This window comes from Corvus brachyrhynchos, unplaced genomic scaffold (genome assembly GCF_000691975.1).
Source record: "Corvus brachyrhynchos isolate BGI_N302 unplaced genomic scaffold, ASM69197v1 scaffold293, whole genome shotgun sequence".
NCBI lineage: Eukaryota > Metazoa > Chordata > Aves > Passeriformes > Corvidae > Corvus > Corvus brachyrhynchos.
Window position 1 is genome coordinate 2060275 of NW_008237410.1, and position 18132 is coordinate 2078406.

At 36.0% G+C, this 18132-nt stretch overlaps 1 protein-coding gene across 1 annotated transcript in view; it reads right to left on the reverse strand.

Moving 5' to 3' along the window:
- MMP16 (matrix metallopeptidase 16) overlaps nucleotides 1-18132 on the reverse strand; it is a 176023-nt gene that overhangs the window by 44215 nt on the left and 113676 nt on the right. The window contains exons 5-6 of the mRNA XM_008631218.2: nucleotides 13456-13617; nucleotides 10288-10505 (exon numbers count right to left, since the gene is read on the reverse strand). Coding sequence (XP_008629440.1) covers nucleotides 10288-10505; nucleotides 13456-13617 — 380 coding nt within the window. The remainder of the gene's footprint in view (nucleotides 1-10287; nucleotides 10506-13455; nucleotides 13618-18132) is intronic.

Here is an 18132-nt window from a genome sequence, read left to right on the forward strand (position 1 = left end):
AGCCGCCAGCGCCCCTGCCGGCTGCGAGCGGAACTGCACCCGAGGGGAAAGGGCCCGACAGCCGAGAAGGCTGGGACTGGGTTTGTGATTGTTTGCTGTTACTGCCATAGTTATTGCTGTTTGTTTGACTGGTTATACACATATAGATATATAATAGTAAAGAACTGTTATTCCTATTTCCCACATCTTTGCCTAAGGGCCCCTTGATTTCAAAATTATAGTAACTCGGAGGGAAGGGGGGTCACCATTCCAAGGGAGGCTCCTGCCTTCCTTAGCAGACACCTGTCTTTCAAACCAAGACAGACATATATGCCAAATCATGAATTAAAATTGTCCCTGTGTCATTTTGATTTATTGACAGGAAATGTATCATAATAAAATTTGATTTTGTATACAAAACAGTTTTTGATTTCATATACTTGGTATTACAAGCTTATCTGTTGTTTCTGTCTTGATTTTACCTAGTATGTATTACTCATAATACATAGTCCCCCGTTACACCAAAGGTAGTTAAAACCAAGTGAAATCATCAGTGTGTTCTAGTCAGTGGAATTTTTTCCCATTACTTTCAAGTGGGCCAAGTTTTCACTCAATAGGCAAGGAAAGCAACACTTAAAAAAATATTCAAGCTATAGCTTATAAAAAAGAAGGAAAGGCAGCATTTAAGTAAATATCTGTTAAATTTTTTTGATATTTTTCAATAGATTGTCAATAGTCTGAATAGTGTTTCACTAAGTTGTTGCAAAAATAAACATACATGTTGTTTTACATTATTTAAGACCTCAACTATTTAGTAGTGCAGTGTTTTTCATAGGAAATAGCTAATTCAGAGAAATCAAATGAGATTAGTTTATTTGCATTTAAACCCCTGTCAAATTTTACACTGTGGACCCTCAACCCCTTGAAAGATGAAAAAAAAAAAGTATCAAAGAAATTAAAAATATACAAATACTGCTAGGATATAAAGCTTTGGCTGTAGACCAAGATTAAGCAAGAATAAGCAAATAATACCACTGCTTGAAAAAGCTTACATTACAAGCCATTCCAATTGTTTTCCAAAATGTTTACCTAAATTAGTTGAAAGGCCACAATTTTATACAACAAGAAATTTTAATTAAGCCTTGCACTTGAAGAGTTTCTGCAATTACTCCCTTTGGTTCCATTAGGATGTAACCTCAATTAAAATGTATTGTTAATACTACAAGATAACACTTGCTGGTGGCACAAAACTGAAGATATTGCCTCCATGTAATTTTAGATTATTCCATGCTGCGAGTTTTTGCAATTATTTTTTGTCAATAATGCTTTTTTCTATTCTCTTGCCAATGAAATATTATTAATCAGCACACCCAAACACTGAGTCTCTGAAAACAGGAAACTTCTACAAAATTAAATACCTTTTGCACCTTAGAATTCTGTTAAAGCTTTTTGTTATTCATTTTTACTGTATAAAAATAACAAGTGAAAAATTAATAGGGTCACAGGATTCTTTGAGTTTAGGAAACAAATATAGTAACTGTGAGGGGAAAAGTCCCCAGGATTTCATCTTTTCACTTTAATTAATTGACATCATTAGTCCTTTCTCAAGTGATAACATCCTTTGAGGTCATTTATTTTCCCCACTGCAATTCTCTGTCTATTGTTGTATTATGCATAGGAAATAAATTTACCACATTAGAGTTTTTTCACGTGCATTTGTTTATCTGTATTTTTAATGTCTTTCTCTTATGCAATAGTGTTATGCAGAGCAGGAATTGTTCAGTATTCCTTATATTTGATAGTATGTAAAATTTGTGATTGAAAACACAATTTTTAATGGTCAAGTAGATTTTAGAACAAGCTCTTGTCATATAGGGAGGAAAAAAAAGTATACTTATTTTCAACAACTAATAAAAATAGCAATTCCAAATGCACAAGTAACATAACATAAGCACACCGTCATTTGTTGGAGGATTATTTTTTTGGAGTGAGAAACAGTAACAATTCTATTTTTTTATTCAATTTACAGGTACTTTCTTAAGAATATATAACAATTTGATGCACTCTATCCTTTTGCATAAAGCTAGTACCAGAGAGCTTCAGATTCTCCCAATCCATTCTATTTTAGAAAATGCTTCTAAAGAATGACTAATTCTTTGAATTGTGGCCAATGGTTTGCAAATATTTAGTATCACATTTTTCAGTATTTATTAGATTAAAACTAAATCAGAAATAAGATTTTGTTTAGATTCACATTTAACTGCCCAAACCTTTTAAAGATTGTCCCAAAACCTGCTGCCACATTTGTATAATAATTCACACAATTCACTCCAGTATTCCTGTTAAATGCAGAGTGTCCAATTCTCTGTGAAAATCTTTGAAGAGTCTGAAGTGCTCCTTTTTATCTGTGAGGACTCTCTGGATTAGGGAGTGCACCTCATGGGTATTAATGGCTCATCATGAGATGGTGAGAGTTTCAAAGAGACAGGACCAAGTCAACCGTTGAATAACGTATTTTAGCTCAGAGCCTGACCCTAGGAAGGAGGATGATTTCCTCTGAAAGCTGATCCAGGGGAAGGAGGCAGCACAGCATCTGTCTCGCACAGCCAGAAAGGGTGGACACTCCCTCCCCTGCACTTCTCTTGTTAGTGTTTGTGAGCAGCTGCCACACACCCCAGTCTTCTCTTTCTCTGAGCTGGAATGAAGAAGTCACAAAACAGTCTCCTGACCAAATCTCACTAGCTATTGCCTCTGACAATCATATTCCAAAGGAGATGGAGCAAATGCTACTGGGAAATGAGTGTGTAAAACAGTCAAATTTCAGCACATTCACAGAATCACAGAATGGTTGAGGTTGGAAAGGACCTCTAGAGGTTTTAGGGGAGTGTGAAGGAATATTTGAAACTTTCTTTGGAGTTAAGTGGGGAAAATAAGTGACAGAAACATTTTGGGAGGCTGTGACTTTTAAGTGATCTGTTAAGTTCTGTTGCTACAAAAAGTCGCAGAAAGCACTTTTTCTTTTCTTATGTTTAAATTGAAATTAAACAAATCATCTGTCTTGCTTTTCTCTCAGGGAAAATAAAATTCAGAAGAATATTAGCTATCAAGTTCAAGGCAATGCCTGAGCAGAGCTGTTAAATCTATCTCATCTTCCTGAAATGTATTGCAATGCAAACTTGTAGTATGGAGGTAGTCAAGCAACAGGTACAATTGTGTCATGCAAAAAGTGGCATGAGAAGAAATAATAATATATTTTGCATCTGAGAGTTTATTTGGGTCAAGATGGTGTGAGCAATTACATATTAATGAGATGGTAACACCCTCCATTAGATGAAGCAGTTGTGCGGTGCACTCTCATGGGGTCCACAGTCAAAGACACCAGTGTCTAAGGGATAGTTACCCTTCTGAAAAATCGGAACCACATGTATTGTGCAACTGTTTGGCCTCAGAGGACAAATTGTATCTAATTAAAAGCAAAGCACATATGATAGACATGAGAGGAACTCAGTACCATCTGCTCCACTACTGATTAAATCCTTTTACACTATACTGTTTGCCAATGAAAACATAGGCTTTTGGAAAAAAACTCTCTCTCCTGACAAATCTAAAGCCCTGCTGAAGATACTGAGTCATACATCCTGGTAAGGTTATACTTCTTAATGGGCTACTACATGACTAACAGGAATTTTACTAGGTAGATAGTACAGACTATTAATTAGTTCAAGTTGTTTGTAAGTTTCAACAAGATGTATATCAATTATATTGATACCTTTGTAAATAAAGCCCTTTGTAAATAAAAATAAAGTTAAGATTTTTTTAGAACTTTCTATACATAAAATTTATATATATATACACAGATATGAGCGTAGGTGCTAGCTAATGAGTATTGCTATGATTGGGCTGCCATCTTTCAAATCGTGTAATAAAGTCCAAGACAACTTTTTAAAAAGTGATTTTAACTTCAGGATTTTAAACTGAACTATTCTGGTACAATTATTACCCAGGTGACTATATTCTTGTCTCAATTGCTCTGCAGCTGGATGGAATATGCTACCCCCTTCCACACTGTAAGGAACAGACTGCGCTTCCCATTTTAAACCTGTGAAATGTGTTAGCTAAAAACCTTTCCTAGCCTAGAAGCAGATTGAAAGGCTAAGGTAGCATTTGGAGAATATTTTTACATCTGTCAGTGAAAATATTCAATTATCAAAAACAGACAAGCTAGGACTTTTTAGCATCCCATCATGTCCCTGCTTTTATCCTTCATGACATCCTACAATTTGGTTTTGTTTCATAAAACATCCATGCTGTACACTTCCAGTTAGTTTGTTCTATTATGATACATTGAAATCTCCACTGGGTTTTTGCTGCTCTTCTCCTTCCTTTTCAACATATAAACTGAATTACCTGAATTAAAGCAGCTTTCCTTCCTGACTAGTTAAAAATTGGCAAATTCCATCAAGTTGTTCTTCCTAACAAAATACAAAAAATAGGGGGGAAGGAGTCTGCTCTCTGCAGACTTAGCTACTTCTGAATTACTGTTCCTAGTCTTTTATAGCTAAGATGTTAAGTGGTTTTCCCTCTCAGATCACAAAGTGTCTACTTCCTCAGAATCCTCTGCTGAACTTTCCCAGTCATCAGTTGACAGCTCAGACACCCACAGCATGACACGACAAAAACCAGCTACACAAACAGACCACAAGAGCTCTGAAAAAGTCTGCTTTCAAATACAGTGAAATCAAGTCTCATACTATAGCTGTTTCTTTGTCTCTGCTTTTATTAGTGGTATTTTCCCTCTGCCTCACAGATTTTTAATTAGATCTACCAGTTACTATTATATAGCCAATGCTAAAATGCTTTAAAAGTTCCTCATGTGTTTACCACATATCAAGAATCAGATTTTTTTCCTTTTGTGTTTAACAGCATAATCTATATAAATACACAGTTCTAAGAGGGATATTAAATAGAACCTATACAGTTACATATGAAAGCAACTGCAGTCTAAACTAATGCCAAGGAGTAATTACAGCCTAATTGCCTTGGCTTGTTTGGCATGTCATAAATGTTTTTACAATGGTTTTTAGCAGATGAAGAGTCAGAAAACAAATTTCTGCAAGTTGTGGAGAAATTGCTACAGCCTGTTAAGGCCTTCCTAAAACTGGTTCCATATTCTACCGTCCGCAATGTTCAGAAGACATTTCTCTGAGCCATAAATGCTATTTGTCTGCTGGACAAACTTCTTGATCTAATACTTAAATTACATTTCAAAAAACACCCCAGTATATGATAGTAGTTAAAAATGCTGTTCATCAAGGAGTTAACTTTTCCAACATGAATACTAAAATCATTAGCAATTATATAGGATCCATTCATTTGTTTCTCAGGGATCTAGCATTAAACAAAGCACCAGTGCAACCTCTATAAAATATTCTTCTGTGAAACAAGAACCTGTGTCACATTAAAAAAGGACCGTGACTCTAATTTGATGCTTATGAAGGACAAATTCCACATATTTAGTGCTTACTTTCCTAGATGTAGCTTGTTCAAGAAAACAGGATTTTTTTAATCTGTGAGACTGAAAAGAATGTAAAGGAAAAGGATATTGACAGCAGTCACACTGTTTGTTGAAGAAGAGCTAGAGGTAATTTTGTTGCCAAGGGATTGCACAGGACACAGGCAGAAAGGGGAAGTATATGCTGCAAACTTCTTCACAAATGAATCTTTTCTGCAGACCTTAGACAATGGGGTTCCTTTTCATGATGCACTAGCCCTGGAGGTACTCTAAGGAGACATTAAGAAGAGAGTACTGTTGGATACCACCTATTGCTACACACAATGGCAGAGAGGATTTTCATTAAAGGCAGACACTGTCCTACCACTTTGCATAACTTGCCCAAAAAAGGAAGACCTTTTTTTTTTCAACATTTTCAGCCATTTTTCTGTGTCCCAGAGGACTTCTAACTAAACAGAAGGAGAAAAGATTGGAAAAGAGTGTGACAGCAAAGTACTAATTGCAGAGAATAAATACAGAAGCTAAGATATTCAAAGATAAAAACTTGGCACACATGAATTTTGGCATAGAAATTCTTCTGTCCTGATAGTTCCTTACACCAGTTCAAGCATGAATCAAATAACAGAAGTATTTATACTGAAACCAATAATTATAATGTATTGATTTTAACAAACATTTTTGTTGCATAGCATACTGTGCCCCCAAACCTTACAGCTGGCAGGGACACTTTAAAGACATCTAATTTAAAGAATTCTGGAAGAAATATTCTTGGGACAAAATATTTATATCCCAGATATGTGTATATTTGACATAAAAGAATTATAATTACTTGAAATCCAATCATTCCTACCAAAAAAGTTGATCTGAAAAATTATAATTTTATTTGGTGATCATTGGTGAATCGTTAGTAAGTTTATTGCTTTACTTTTGTGTTTAATATTTATGTAAGATCAAGAACAGTTCCCCCGTTTTTCCTTTCTATAAGCCTATAATTTTTCTCAAGTGTTTTTAGGATTGTTACTTTGTCAAAGTGATGGCAAAACAATAAAAAGGGATGGATAAGTGTAAATAGCATATTCTCTTTAAGTTTACTGCTATTCAGTATGCCAGATAGTCTTAAAACCACAGACAAAGCTCATTAATTTGACTGAACATAGAAATTGTTTCTAATATTCTGATGCTCTTAAGTATACCTAATAGCTCAACAGCCAAGAGAAAACAATCTTGAAATTAATACTGTTTGTCATCTACTATGAAAATCCACAGTGTATCTCAACATAGATTTCATGCTTCGGTTTTATGCTTAAATTAGAATTTAATTATTCAAAAGTGCTCAAATTCTTCAACTCTGTGGCTAAGTTCCCAAGCAACTTCAAGGATTATTTAAACAAATTGAGCTCCTGATTTTGAGAGTTTCCCATGAGGAAAAATGTGGCTATTTTCAATTTGAAATTGGTACATGGCATACATTCCATTCAGGAGGCAGTAAAATCTGCCACTACACAATAATTACAGACCTCTGGTTAAAGACAAAGAAAGAAAAGGATTTAATTTGATTAGCCTCCAACTTTATTCATTTAACTCATCTGGGAACTACCCAGCAATAATTCTTCCAATGAAGGTCATAATTCTTCTTTAATTGTTTCCACCCGGCACAGTACCGTCATCAATCCCCTGTTCTCTACCTTTCTGTACTTGGCTCTCAACCCCATCACTCATACCTTCCCAGTCTTCCCTTGCACTACCATTAAGGGGCAAGGGAAAAGAGGTTGGTTGTGGAGGCTGGTGGGGGAAAAGAGGTTTGGGCTGTGGAGGCTGGTGGGCCTGTGATACAAGGGACAAAGAGAGTCCAATGGTGGGACAGCCCCTAGTACCAAAGATCCTCCCCAGGTTGGGGTGAAAAAAAGGGCTTTCCCCCAGGATGCTCTGTTCTGTTATGTTAATGTACTCCAGTTCTGCTTCCCCAGTTGGCCTGTTGGCCTCCCTGCCCCTTCCTGCCTTATATGTTCTTGCCCTAGAAGGTTCTCCACTCCCTGTTCCCCCATTGGCCCTTGCCCCATCACCACTCCCTCAGAGTTTTCCCACTGGCTCCCATACCCCAGTCCCGCCTTTGTACTGCCCCCGTGCCCTCAGATCACTGGCCTTTGATGCTCACTCTGCTCCCATATATAAACCTGGGCCCTCCTGTGTTCTTTGTCTTTGTCCCTGGATCCCTTCATGCGTGTGGCTGCATTAAACTCCTCCCGTGGAACCCCATACGAAGACCCTTCCTGGCTCTTTGTCGTTGACCCATTTTCTGGAGCTATCCATGTGTGTGTGCGTGTACACGTGTGTGAGTGTGTGGTGGTCCTGCTGAGCGGCTTCGCCTTGGAGACGCTTTTAGGAAGGTCGCGGCACCTCACTGTCCAGCATAGCAAACCTGCTGCGACATTGGGTTATTTTTGTTGTGACAGACCACAGAACCTCCAGCTTGGTTTCCTCCACTGCTGGATGCTTTCCCTGTGTTCAGTCCCTATTTCTGTTTATACCTCCTAAGAATTAATTCCTGCCCTTTTTCTGCTACATGCAGACATGCTGAGCTTTTCCTTACAACCTGTCCCACGCCCCAGGATTCTGCAAGTTGACTTTTCTAATTTTTCCCCTTTTCTGCTCCTTTTATAGTCCTCCCTCTACATCACCCCCTGCTCCCCCCAAAAAATCTCTGTTAATAAAAATCCTTTAGCAGACAAAAATCTTCATTAGCAAATTAATGCACAAACAGGAGAGTTAAGGCTCACTAAGTCAAGCATTCAAAGACACTCATTCTACAAAGTCAAAATCTCTACACTTAGGCAAAATCCATTGCTTAGCACACTAACCCAAGGCAAGCCTTGTTATGTTCCCAGGCAACCTGAGGGGAAAATGAAAACTGTGTGACCCTAAAGAAATAAGCCTCAACAAAGGTGACCTCTTCCTTCCTTCCTAACACACTGCTTTTATGATTGCAGTGACTTCATTTGGAGAATCAGACTCTATACATGAAATCTGTAAGCGTTCTGTTACTGGTCGTTTTTCTCTGAGACTTTTATCGCATTTCCTCATTGGAACAAACATGAAAGGAATTTTAATTTTGGAACATAAATGCAGTCTGCAGAGTAGCAAGCATACACACTTTACAGTAAATATATGGTGTTAAGGCACTAAGCAGTAAACGTTTTTGAAGAAAACTTAATTTGTTTTCAATCAGAACAGATAAGAGTGATTATTAATGGTGGTGAATATATTTATACAGGAACACAGACTTGCCTAGACAGGAAATTTTATATTAGTGGAACAACATTTCTAAGTTTATTGATTTATGTCTAAACTAAATGAGAGTATGTTCTATTGCTCTTGAGCTAGATGACATGAGATTGAAGTACGTATTTTAATATCCTGTTTAATGTCAAGTTAGAAAATTAGGTTCTTCTTCAACCTTTGCGTTTTAGTCATAAAAGACTGATGGTTCAGGACCTCCCAGTGTTTGACCATATACCATCTATTCAAACAGAATGGGCTGACAGCCCCAGGCTGCAAAAATCCTTAGCTGTTTTTGGGAAAAATATTTCCTGTCCATTGGATTGTGAAGGTAGCTCAATAATTTTGAATGAATTCATGTAAAGCTATTTGTACATGTTTTTTTAGATATGCTAAAGAAAGTGAAAGCCTGGGTAGCATTGCTAATAAGATTTATCTGGTAAGATAGGTTATATAAAAAGAAAACACATAAGGGAGAAATGGGTCCTATCAGAAAGAACAACAAAATTGAACAGGAAACTTCATGTTTTGGGACAAATATATTGCCTTTCCCTTGCATTTACACTATTGCTGAAGAGAAAATGCTTATCTATTCACATGAAAGGCCCTTCTTCTCCACCCGTAATATTGAAGATAAAAAGGATCCTATCATACATTTACAAAACAAAGATCTCACACTTCCTATTGCTTAAGCAAATTTGATACACTATCACTTCAAAAAAACCGATAATCCTGTTGCTTGTTTCTGAAATTTTTGCACATTACCTGTCAGCATATTGGTTTAAGAGACTGAGCAATAGTGATTCTGTAATTTTTCTTCAACATTCAATGCCTTCTGAAAGCTATACTGCTGATCATCCTCCTAAAGTTATCTTTGATGTCCATGAGTCTTAGCAAAGTGCTTCTATTAAAAGACTGCCTTTCAGTTCAGTTTGTTTATTTCAACTTGTTTTATATTGTGCCAAGACATATATACACCACATTTTCAGCTCAGAGCAAGATGAATGGAAATAAACAATGACACATTTGCAGTAAGAATTCTGTAGCAAAGACCTTTAGTGAGATATTGTGGTTTCAATGTAACCACAACAAAATGACAAACTTCCTTTGTAAATGACAGATCTAATTGTAAAGTTAAAATTATAGATCCATTAAAAAAAAAAAGAACAAGTGCTGAAGACACAGTATCTACTGTATGTTGGCGTGTGGCTGTATTCCCTACAAAATCATCCCTATTATTCATTGATTTACACATCTTTCCATAACATGCAGCATTTATTTACCCTTACATTTTGAAGCATTACAGTTTCTGCTGACGTGTATTTTCCTAAAATAGAACATCGCAGCAGTCCCCTGCTAGATGTTTAAGCCATGTGTATGTTTATTTTTAAATTTTTTTCTTGAACTTTCTAACTGTGGGGAGGCTGGGAATGTAGAGTCATGATGAATGAGAGTTTGCTTTATAAAAAAGGGGAAATGTAGACATTTGATGTAACACTGAAAAATTCACAGGCTCCTACCTTGAAAACAAACATTTCCCGGCGAAGAATAGCCAGAGTGTTGAAGTTCCCATCACAGATGTTAGGCTTGGCTCCGGGATAGGAAGGTTTGTCACCGGTGGGTGGCCGGGGAGGTTTAGGTTGCCTGTCATTCTTTCGCGGGTCTGCTGGAGGGACTGAACGATGTGGGGGCACTGTTGGCAGAGGTCTTGTTGGTGGTGGTATCCTGTCAGGTGGACCTTTAAAAATACAGCAGCAGGATGTAATATAAAAACCCACAAAAGGAAACATACACAACAAAAACCAGCTGTAAGCTGTACAAACCCAACAGTGAAAGGGGAATGAAAAAGTGACCTAACATACCTTTCTGATGTTATGAAATCATTGAATCATAGAATCACAGAATATGCTGAGTCGGAAGGCACCCTTTAGAATCACTGAGTCCAGCTCTTGGCCCTGCCCAGGACACCCCAAGAGTCACACCATGTGACTGACAGCACTATCCATACACTTCTTGAACTCAGTCAGGCTGGTGCTGTGACCACTTCCCTGGGGAGCCTGTTCCAGTTACCGACCAGGCACTGGTTATAACGGGTATAAAGAATGACTACCAAAACCAAGGAAAATAATTACTTTCCATTATCCAGAGTCTTCCTTATTGGAACAACATTCCAGTAAAACCTTCAAAGGATGCTTAGGCCACCATCATTTCAGATGAGAAGTAATTCAAAGCACATTATTTAGCAACTTAGTAAGAGCTCTTACAACAGAATCATTGTTTCTTGTACATATAAATGAAAAAAAATCTTGTTCCTTATAGGATCATCATCAGTTAATAGATTTTCAACCTATATCTTTAATCTATACTCACCAATTCACACATGCATGTACGTACCATACCCGCTATTTCCAACCGACCAAATTTTTAGATCAAGTAATGTCACATTCATTAGAGACAGGACATTCCCAGCTTTTTCCAATGTCCCTTGCTTTGTACAGGAGCTCCTAAAACTGGACTTCAAATCCTGGGCATTCTACACACACTACACCACTCCTCTTCCGTAATTCACATATGTTCTTCAAGTGAAAAACTGAAACTCTGTAGAGCAGTCTTAAACCATTTTTTTCTCTTTCAAATATATTATCTGTCACAATATACAGAGTTTGATGAAATGACTATCCCGCTCATAATATCTCTACCTGAAATTCACCAGGCCATCCCAGATAGATACTGATCATAACCTTAATCACATACTGAATGACTTGAAATGAGTATACTGAAAATGCCTTCCCGTCTCTACACATATTAGTAACATTTATTTTTCATGGACAAAAAGACAAGGAGCTTCACTTGGATCCATAAGATTTCTGGAAACAAGATGAATGTTTTAATTTTTGCTCATTCTATTTAGGCCTCTCTTCAAATCACTTAAATAGATAATACATGTTGACTTTAAAAAATAAATACCATTTGCATGACCAGATTCAGAAACACTGTTGAATAGTAAGAAAACTCTAAAACTGCACAAATGGCATTCAAATTTCTGAGAATCTTACAAAAAAACCACATACTTTATAAAGAACAAGATGGATTATGTAAGGAAATCTTAAACTCGCCAAATGGTTGTCATGCAATTTATTAAGGCATTTATTTCATTCACAATTTTAAGACTTGTGACATTTATAATTTACAGTTAATAACAGTATTTCAAGGAATACTGCAGACCAAAGTAATTATTTTAATAGGTGTGACATTTTTATTGAGGCATATGATTCCAGATCACATCTTGATTTTAAAGGGAGCAAAGGAATCAGTTAGCAGTAGCCTATGTTGGAAAGTTTTTAACCCCAAATCAAAGTTTTTTTATGCCATTTGGTGGTGATGTCAGATATTACTTCCCAGGGGTAACACATTTCTCCTAATGTATAGCCCACAGCTGTTTGAGCTTAGCGGCTAGTTTTCAGCAAAGTATTCTTGTCTAGCCCTTAAGTCTAGACTACCAGCTCATGAGGTCATGAGAAACAACCTTCCTTCCAGCTAATCACACAGGAAAAAAACCCAACCAAACAAAACTTGATCAGCCAATCATTTTGAAATTGCTATTTATGCTTTATGAAAATATATATCTGTTCTTGTTAATATGATACTTTAAAATTCTTGTTACTATTACACCATGGAGGCTGCAGATGTCAAGTTAGCAATACAGTAATTCTACATGATCATAGTTGCCCTTTCTGGTAGAAAAGATAAAGAAGGAAGGGCCCTCACAATATTCAACATAAACATGACAAATTTTACACGGGAAAAATTGGGAGTACAAAATTTAATCCAATGCAAATTTAATTAAAGAATATTAAGCAATGCAATTCCAAATTATATACACTGGATACAAAGCGTTAACACAGAGATACCACAGATTTTTCAATTCTAAAAATAAAGTATATTTAAAAAAAAAAAATAGAAGACTATTTAAAACCAAAAACAAAACCAAAATGATGTCTTTGGAAATTTAAGGGATAGTAATATGGGAGTTAGTGTTACATTCAACCCATAATCACAATTATGTTATTGTTTTGAATTTTTAAAAAAAATTCAATTGCCTTGTTAAATGCAGAACAAATTTGTACCATGTGTATTTTATATCAGGCCATAAAAAACATAAATTAACATATTTTAAAGAAGTAGGCCCTTCTTTACCCTCTGTAGGGGCTGGTGATAACATTATTTTGAGATCAATTTGTTATATTTTTCATAAGAAAGGGTGCTTTTGGGACCTCAGATTTTGAGGGAAATTTTCTGTATTATAACTGGTAAACTGAGAAGCAATCAATTCATCCAGTTACATGAGCTTGGACACCTGTGTAAATAATCTCATTGTAGTTAAAGGCCTGCATTTCTTAATATTTTCAGTTTGGAATCCTTTTGCATATGTTTTCTTTATGGATTTTTAAAACATTTAAAATTACTATTCCAGGCAAGTGAAGATTTTGAATATAAGTTGAGAAGAATGAGAAACGAAGTAAGAGTGTCCTCAAAATCTTTGGATGTTTTACTCACATAGAGCCTGTGGCATAACAACTGGTGAAGCCCACACTAATGAACTCTTTCGGAGAGGTGATATGGACAGGAGGACTTCAAAGGTATTCTAAACTGAAAAGCTTGCATTGTCTGATGAGAACATGACATACCGTATATCTTCTGGATGCCCTGTAAATCATCATTAGGTAGTTTGAAGTTGTCAGTTTCCATATATTGGTAAAATGGAGCCATGATTGCAGTGGGATCATTAGAGTGCTCCAAGCCCAGAGCATGTCCAAGTTCATGCACTGCAACTAGAAAGAGATCGTTTCCTGTGAAGAGAAGAAAAGAAGACTTTTGAATCCACAAACATATTAACAAAAATAACACACATAGAGGTCTCTGCACTTGCAAGATGTTTTCACTGCATTTGAATTTCACAAGGTAATGTGTAGTAATTAATGGATCATCAAGGATACCAAGGATAATGTGGCAGAAAAGGCAGTTTTCTCTTTTTTTTTCCAACAAGGAAAGCATTATGCTGTAATGTATGGTACTGTTACAGTCATCATAAACATAAACCTTTTTAATTGATACACATGGTAAGTGTAGGGTTCAACTGTCATAGTTCATGTCTAGGCTTTTGTGCAATTTATGACTTGAACCTGATGTTGCCATGAACCCAACTAAAAATGCTTTCATCAAGACATAGCTCCAAAAGGAAAATATCCTGACTTTGTTTGGTAAACTTCACAAACTGAAGACTACCTATTTAGGACAAACCCCACAGGGCACCTAGTCATTCAAACACTTGTAATCAGACCCCTGCTGATTATATGTAGATGTTGTCCATTTCTGAATCACTGCAACTGAAATCCTAATAAGGAAAATAGATGTCCTAAAATATTTCACTGTGCAATTTCCCTGTAAGAAGTGTAGTTGCTTATTTAAGTACTAGAGCTTTTTTTATTTTTGTAGAACTAAAGAAAAACGCAAAAACATGGACTCATATTATAGACCACTTTAATGTTTTTGTAATTCTCTTCTGAAAACATCTTTATATTTTTTATTACAGAGTATTAGACACAACTTTGGCAGTAGAATTATTGCACTCTTCTGAAGCAAATACAAATCAAAGCCAATGGGATCTTTTCTAAAAAAAGTTTCAGAGCTGGACATCTATGGTATTAATTTTGTCTCTTCTTACTCATCTAAGACATCATTCTGCATATCTTTCTGTGACTCTTTCATACAGATTCTGTCATACTTAACCTGTCACAAAATGAGGCTTTGGAAAAATATTTTACATCAGGAGAAAGATTCCAGTCATCTGAGAAGGGTCACATCCAGAATATCGCCCATTTCACCACCTAGGGATGGGAAGAACCATCCTCCAGAACTGTGATCTTGTCCCACTGACAAGAGAAATACTCTAGATCAGCATCTTATGCTGACCATCTAATTTTTAATCACTGCACTTATGTGAAACTGGTGTTACCTATAGTAAGTCGTTTCTTGTTGAAAGAGAAGTATAAATAATGAAAGGCCTATGCTCATCTTTAACTCTTATCCTATAATCTGTAGATTCTTTGGGGATAGACAGTTATTTTCCACTGCTGGAACTTGATCTGGAAGTACTTTTAAATGTCAGTAGTAATAATATTAAGTTGCATCAGCAACAAAATTACACGTATATACATTACAGAACTTTGAGGACATAGTTGACAGTATTTCAATTTCTCAAGTATTTCCTCTTGTTGACACAATAAAATAAACTTTATCCAAAGTACATATGAAAGAGGAAACACTTGGCAGTAGATGCCTTCATGATGTCTGAAGCCATGCTGATGTTCGTGAAATAAATGTTTGAATGAAATCATGAAAACAGACACAAGTGAAACTATATTCCTAGTTCACAGAGTCTTCTCATAACAAAACTTCTGATTCTTAATTTGAAAATATGAAAACTAAATGTTCTTGATCTTCTATTCAATATAACTGTGCAGAAAAATCACATCTTTCAAAAATTAATGTGACATAATGTACTTTTAGAAATGAGTTTATCTTATCATTTATAATTATGTGGTTTCCAGATGAAATGTTTTATGACAATATTTTTCTTAGATGCAGTTCTTTTTATAGAAAAGCAGATTGTCAATGTGCTGTTTCAATAAGTTTGATAAGCCTGACTGTCCTGATGACAAATGCTCTTGATATCTGAATCTGGCCTTCTATATGCAAACAAAGCTGATGTTGACATCATCTCATATGAAAAATCCACAGCTTCTGTAGCTAAACTCCGCATAGGAAGTGATGCACAGAAAGAACTCTGCAAAGGTTTTCATTCTGCACTTATAATGGAACAATTATTGTAATTTTAAATAATCATAGGTTTAAGATGGAAAGACTAAAAAGATGAGCATGTTACTGTACTACAGCTTTCATACTATCATGAAAAGTCTCACATTATTTTTCAATTCTTTTCTGAGTTTTGTGAAGGTTCTAAATCAGGTTTATTAGAATTCAAAATTTCTTTCCCGGGTATTAATTTGAGTATTTAAGAAGTAACCTTCTTTTGCTTTTCAGACCTTCTGAAAGCAAATTTCCCTCCTATACCATGCTTCCTACATCATAATTAAGAATATTAACTAGTCTAAGTCTTATTAAGAAATGCCCTAACAAGTTGGCCACATTACGTACTGAACAATTTTCAAATCGTTTTGAATGAATAGTATTTATTCTACCACTATCATTAGGCTTGTTAGTATCAGTAGATCAAGGAGTGTTCTGCATGTTTTACCTCTACTGTTTGAGGCAGGAGGTTTGGGAAGTTAACTTGTTATAATTTCTAAAATTTCAATAAGCCACAGTTAATCAACAGTCTTGGAAGAGTCTATTGCTTCTATTTGTGCCAGTTATGCAATACATGAAGAATCAATACATCTTTGTTTATCAGTCCTTATTGAGTTCCCTTACAGATTTTCTGGAATTTCTACATTTTGTTCCATGTTGATCTGAAAGATGTGAAATAAATAGCAACAAGGAAATAAATAAAATCGACTTTCAGCTACTGGCATATCTTCCTTCCAGAATCACAGATAATAAGCATGTGGTAGAGGACTTTTAAAGTAGTACTTCTAAGTGACAGTGGGACCATGTCAGACAACAGATATTACGCAGAGGCTGGCTGTTTCTCTTTTCGTCTTTTGGATAGGGGAGATTATGTAAAGAGAAAAAAAAGAAAAAGAAAAAAATCCCAAACATTACATTCAGTGTCTTGACTGCCCCTCTGGATTTAGTCTTTATTTCCACCTCGTGCAATGCAACTTGTAGCCATCAGGGGAGCCATTAAGTGTGGCAAAGGCAGAACAGCCCTTGAGCAAATGAATAAGGGGGAAGTGAGAAGGTCACAGGAAAGAGCTGGGAGAATAATATTCTTGCCTGGGGTGACAATGATTTAACAGGGAACATATTTTCTACTTGTAGTCAAATAGCCCCATTATTCATAACAATTTCCATCAAGAGTCATGATTGTCTCCAGGGCATCCTGAATTTAAACTGACCCAAATAACTTAGTGCAATTGAAACTCACGTTTAAACCATCCCAAGATGAGCTGTCTGAGTCCAGTACAGGTAGGGACTTATTACTATCTTAGTTTCCACCCTTTGTGCTTTGCATATGATTAGATTTCTCTAATTAGGCAAAAATTATTCAGTGCCTCTTTGCTTTAGGGCGCAGACTTGCCCGGAGTACCTCAATGCTACTGTAAAAAGCTCCTGAGAGTGCAGAAGGACAACCTTCTGTAAGTGCTTGCTCTTTTTCTCAAGGCTGCACAGAAGTGTGACTGCAAGGTTGACAGTAGCCCACCTTCAATTCCTTGGCCAGTGCTCCGTGAGCATTCATACTAGCTCAGGCTAGCTTTTTATCCTATTGACATTGGGTAGTTTTTACATTTTCATTTGCTACCACTGAAGGAGAGAGTCCCAAATGATTCTATATGTCAGTATACATTATCCAAGTAGGACATATTTCAGTCCACACGGCAAAATGAAGCACCATCACAAACTTTAACAAGTCATAACAGAGTTAAAATGCATATGACTACAATGATTTTTAAAGCAAAAGTTCCCACCAAAAGATATACAATGGTGAATATTCATTGTGATAGTCTCAGTTACATCTTGTTGTATATCCACAGAGTAGTAGAAAAATATTGGGAAATATATTTCACTAGCCCAAAACTTGTGCACCTCTTGTGTTCCCTATTAGCATGGAGATTTGGAATAGAATGGCTGTAAGCTCAAAAAGATTGCAATTGTTTTTCTGATTTTATCTCAAGTTTGATTTCACAAGGGAAGAAAAAAAAAGGTACTGTGTGTAAAGAACTAAGATAAAATTATTATTTTTATACTGACACTTTTCTCTGAGGCTATAAACTATTTTAGGCACTAAATCTGCCTGACTTTACAAACACTGCCCAAACTACAGAATATAAATATGTACTAATATATCAAATATTCAACAGCCAGCAGTGTGGAGCATGTTGTATGGGGAAGACTTTCCCTCTAGCCTATATATACATTATTTTTCACATCTACAGATAAACAAAGCTAATATGCTTGTCCACATTAAGATACTAAGAAAACCTAGTTCTGAAGATATTAATTTCCATTTTAAATGGTATGTGAGTTCAATTTATAAAAGCCATACCCTTATGGCTTAACGCGTGACCTCAATTTTGAAGACTTTTCCATCCAGAGGAAAAAGAAAAAGAAACCCTAGAAACTGAATTTCAAATGACAAACTGTAAAAATACAAAGACATTTTATACATAGACATACACTCT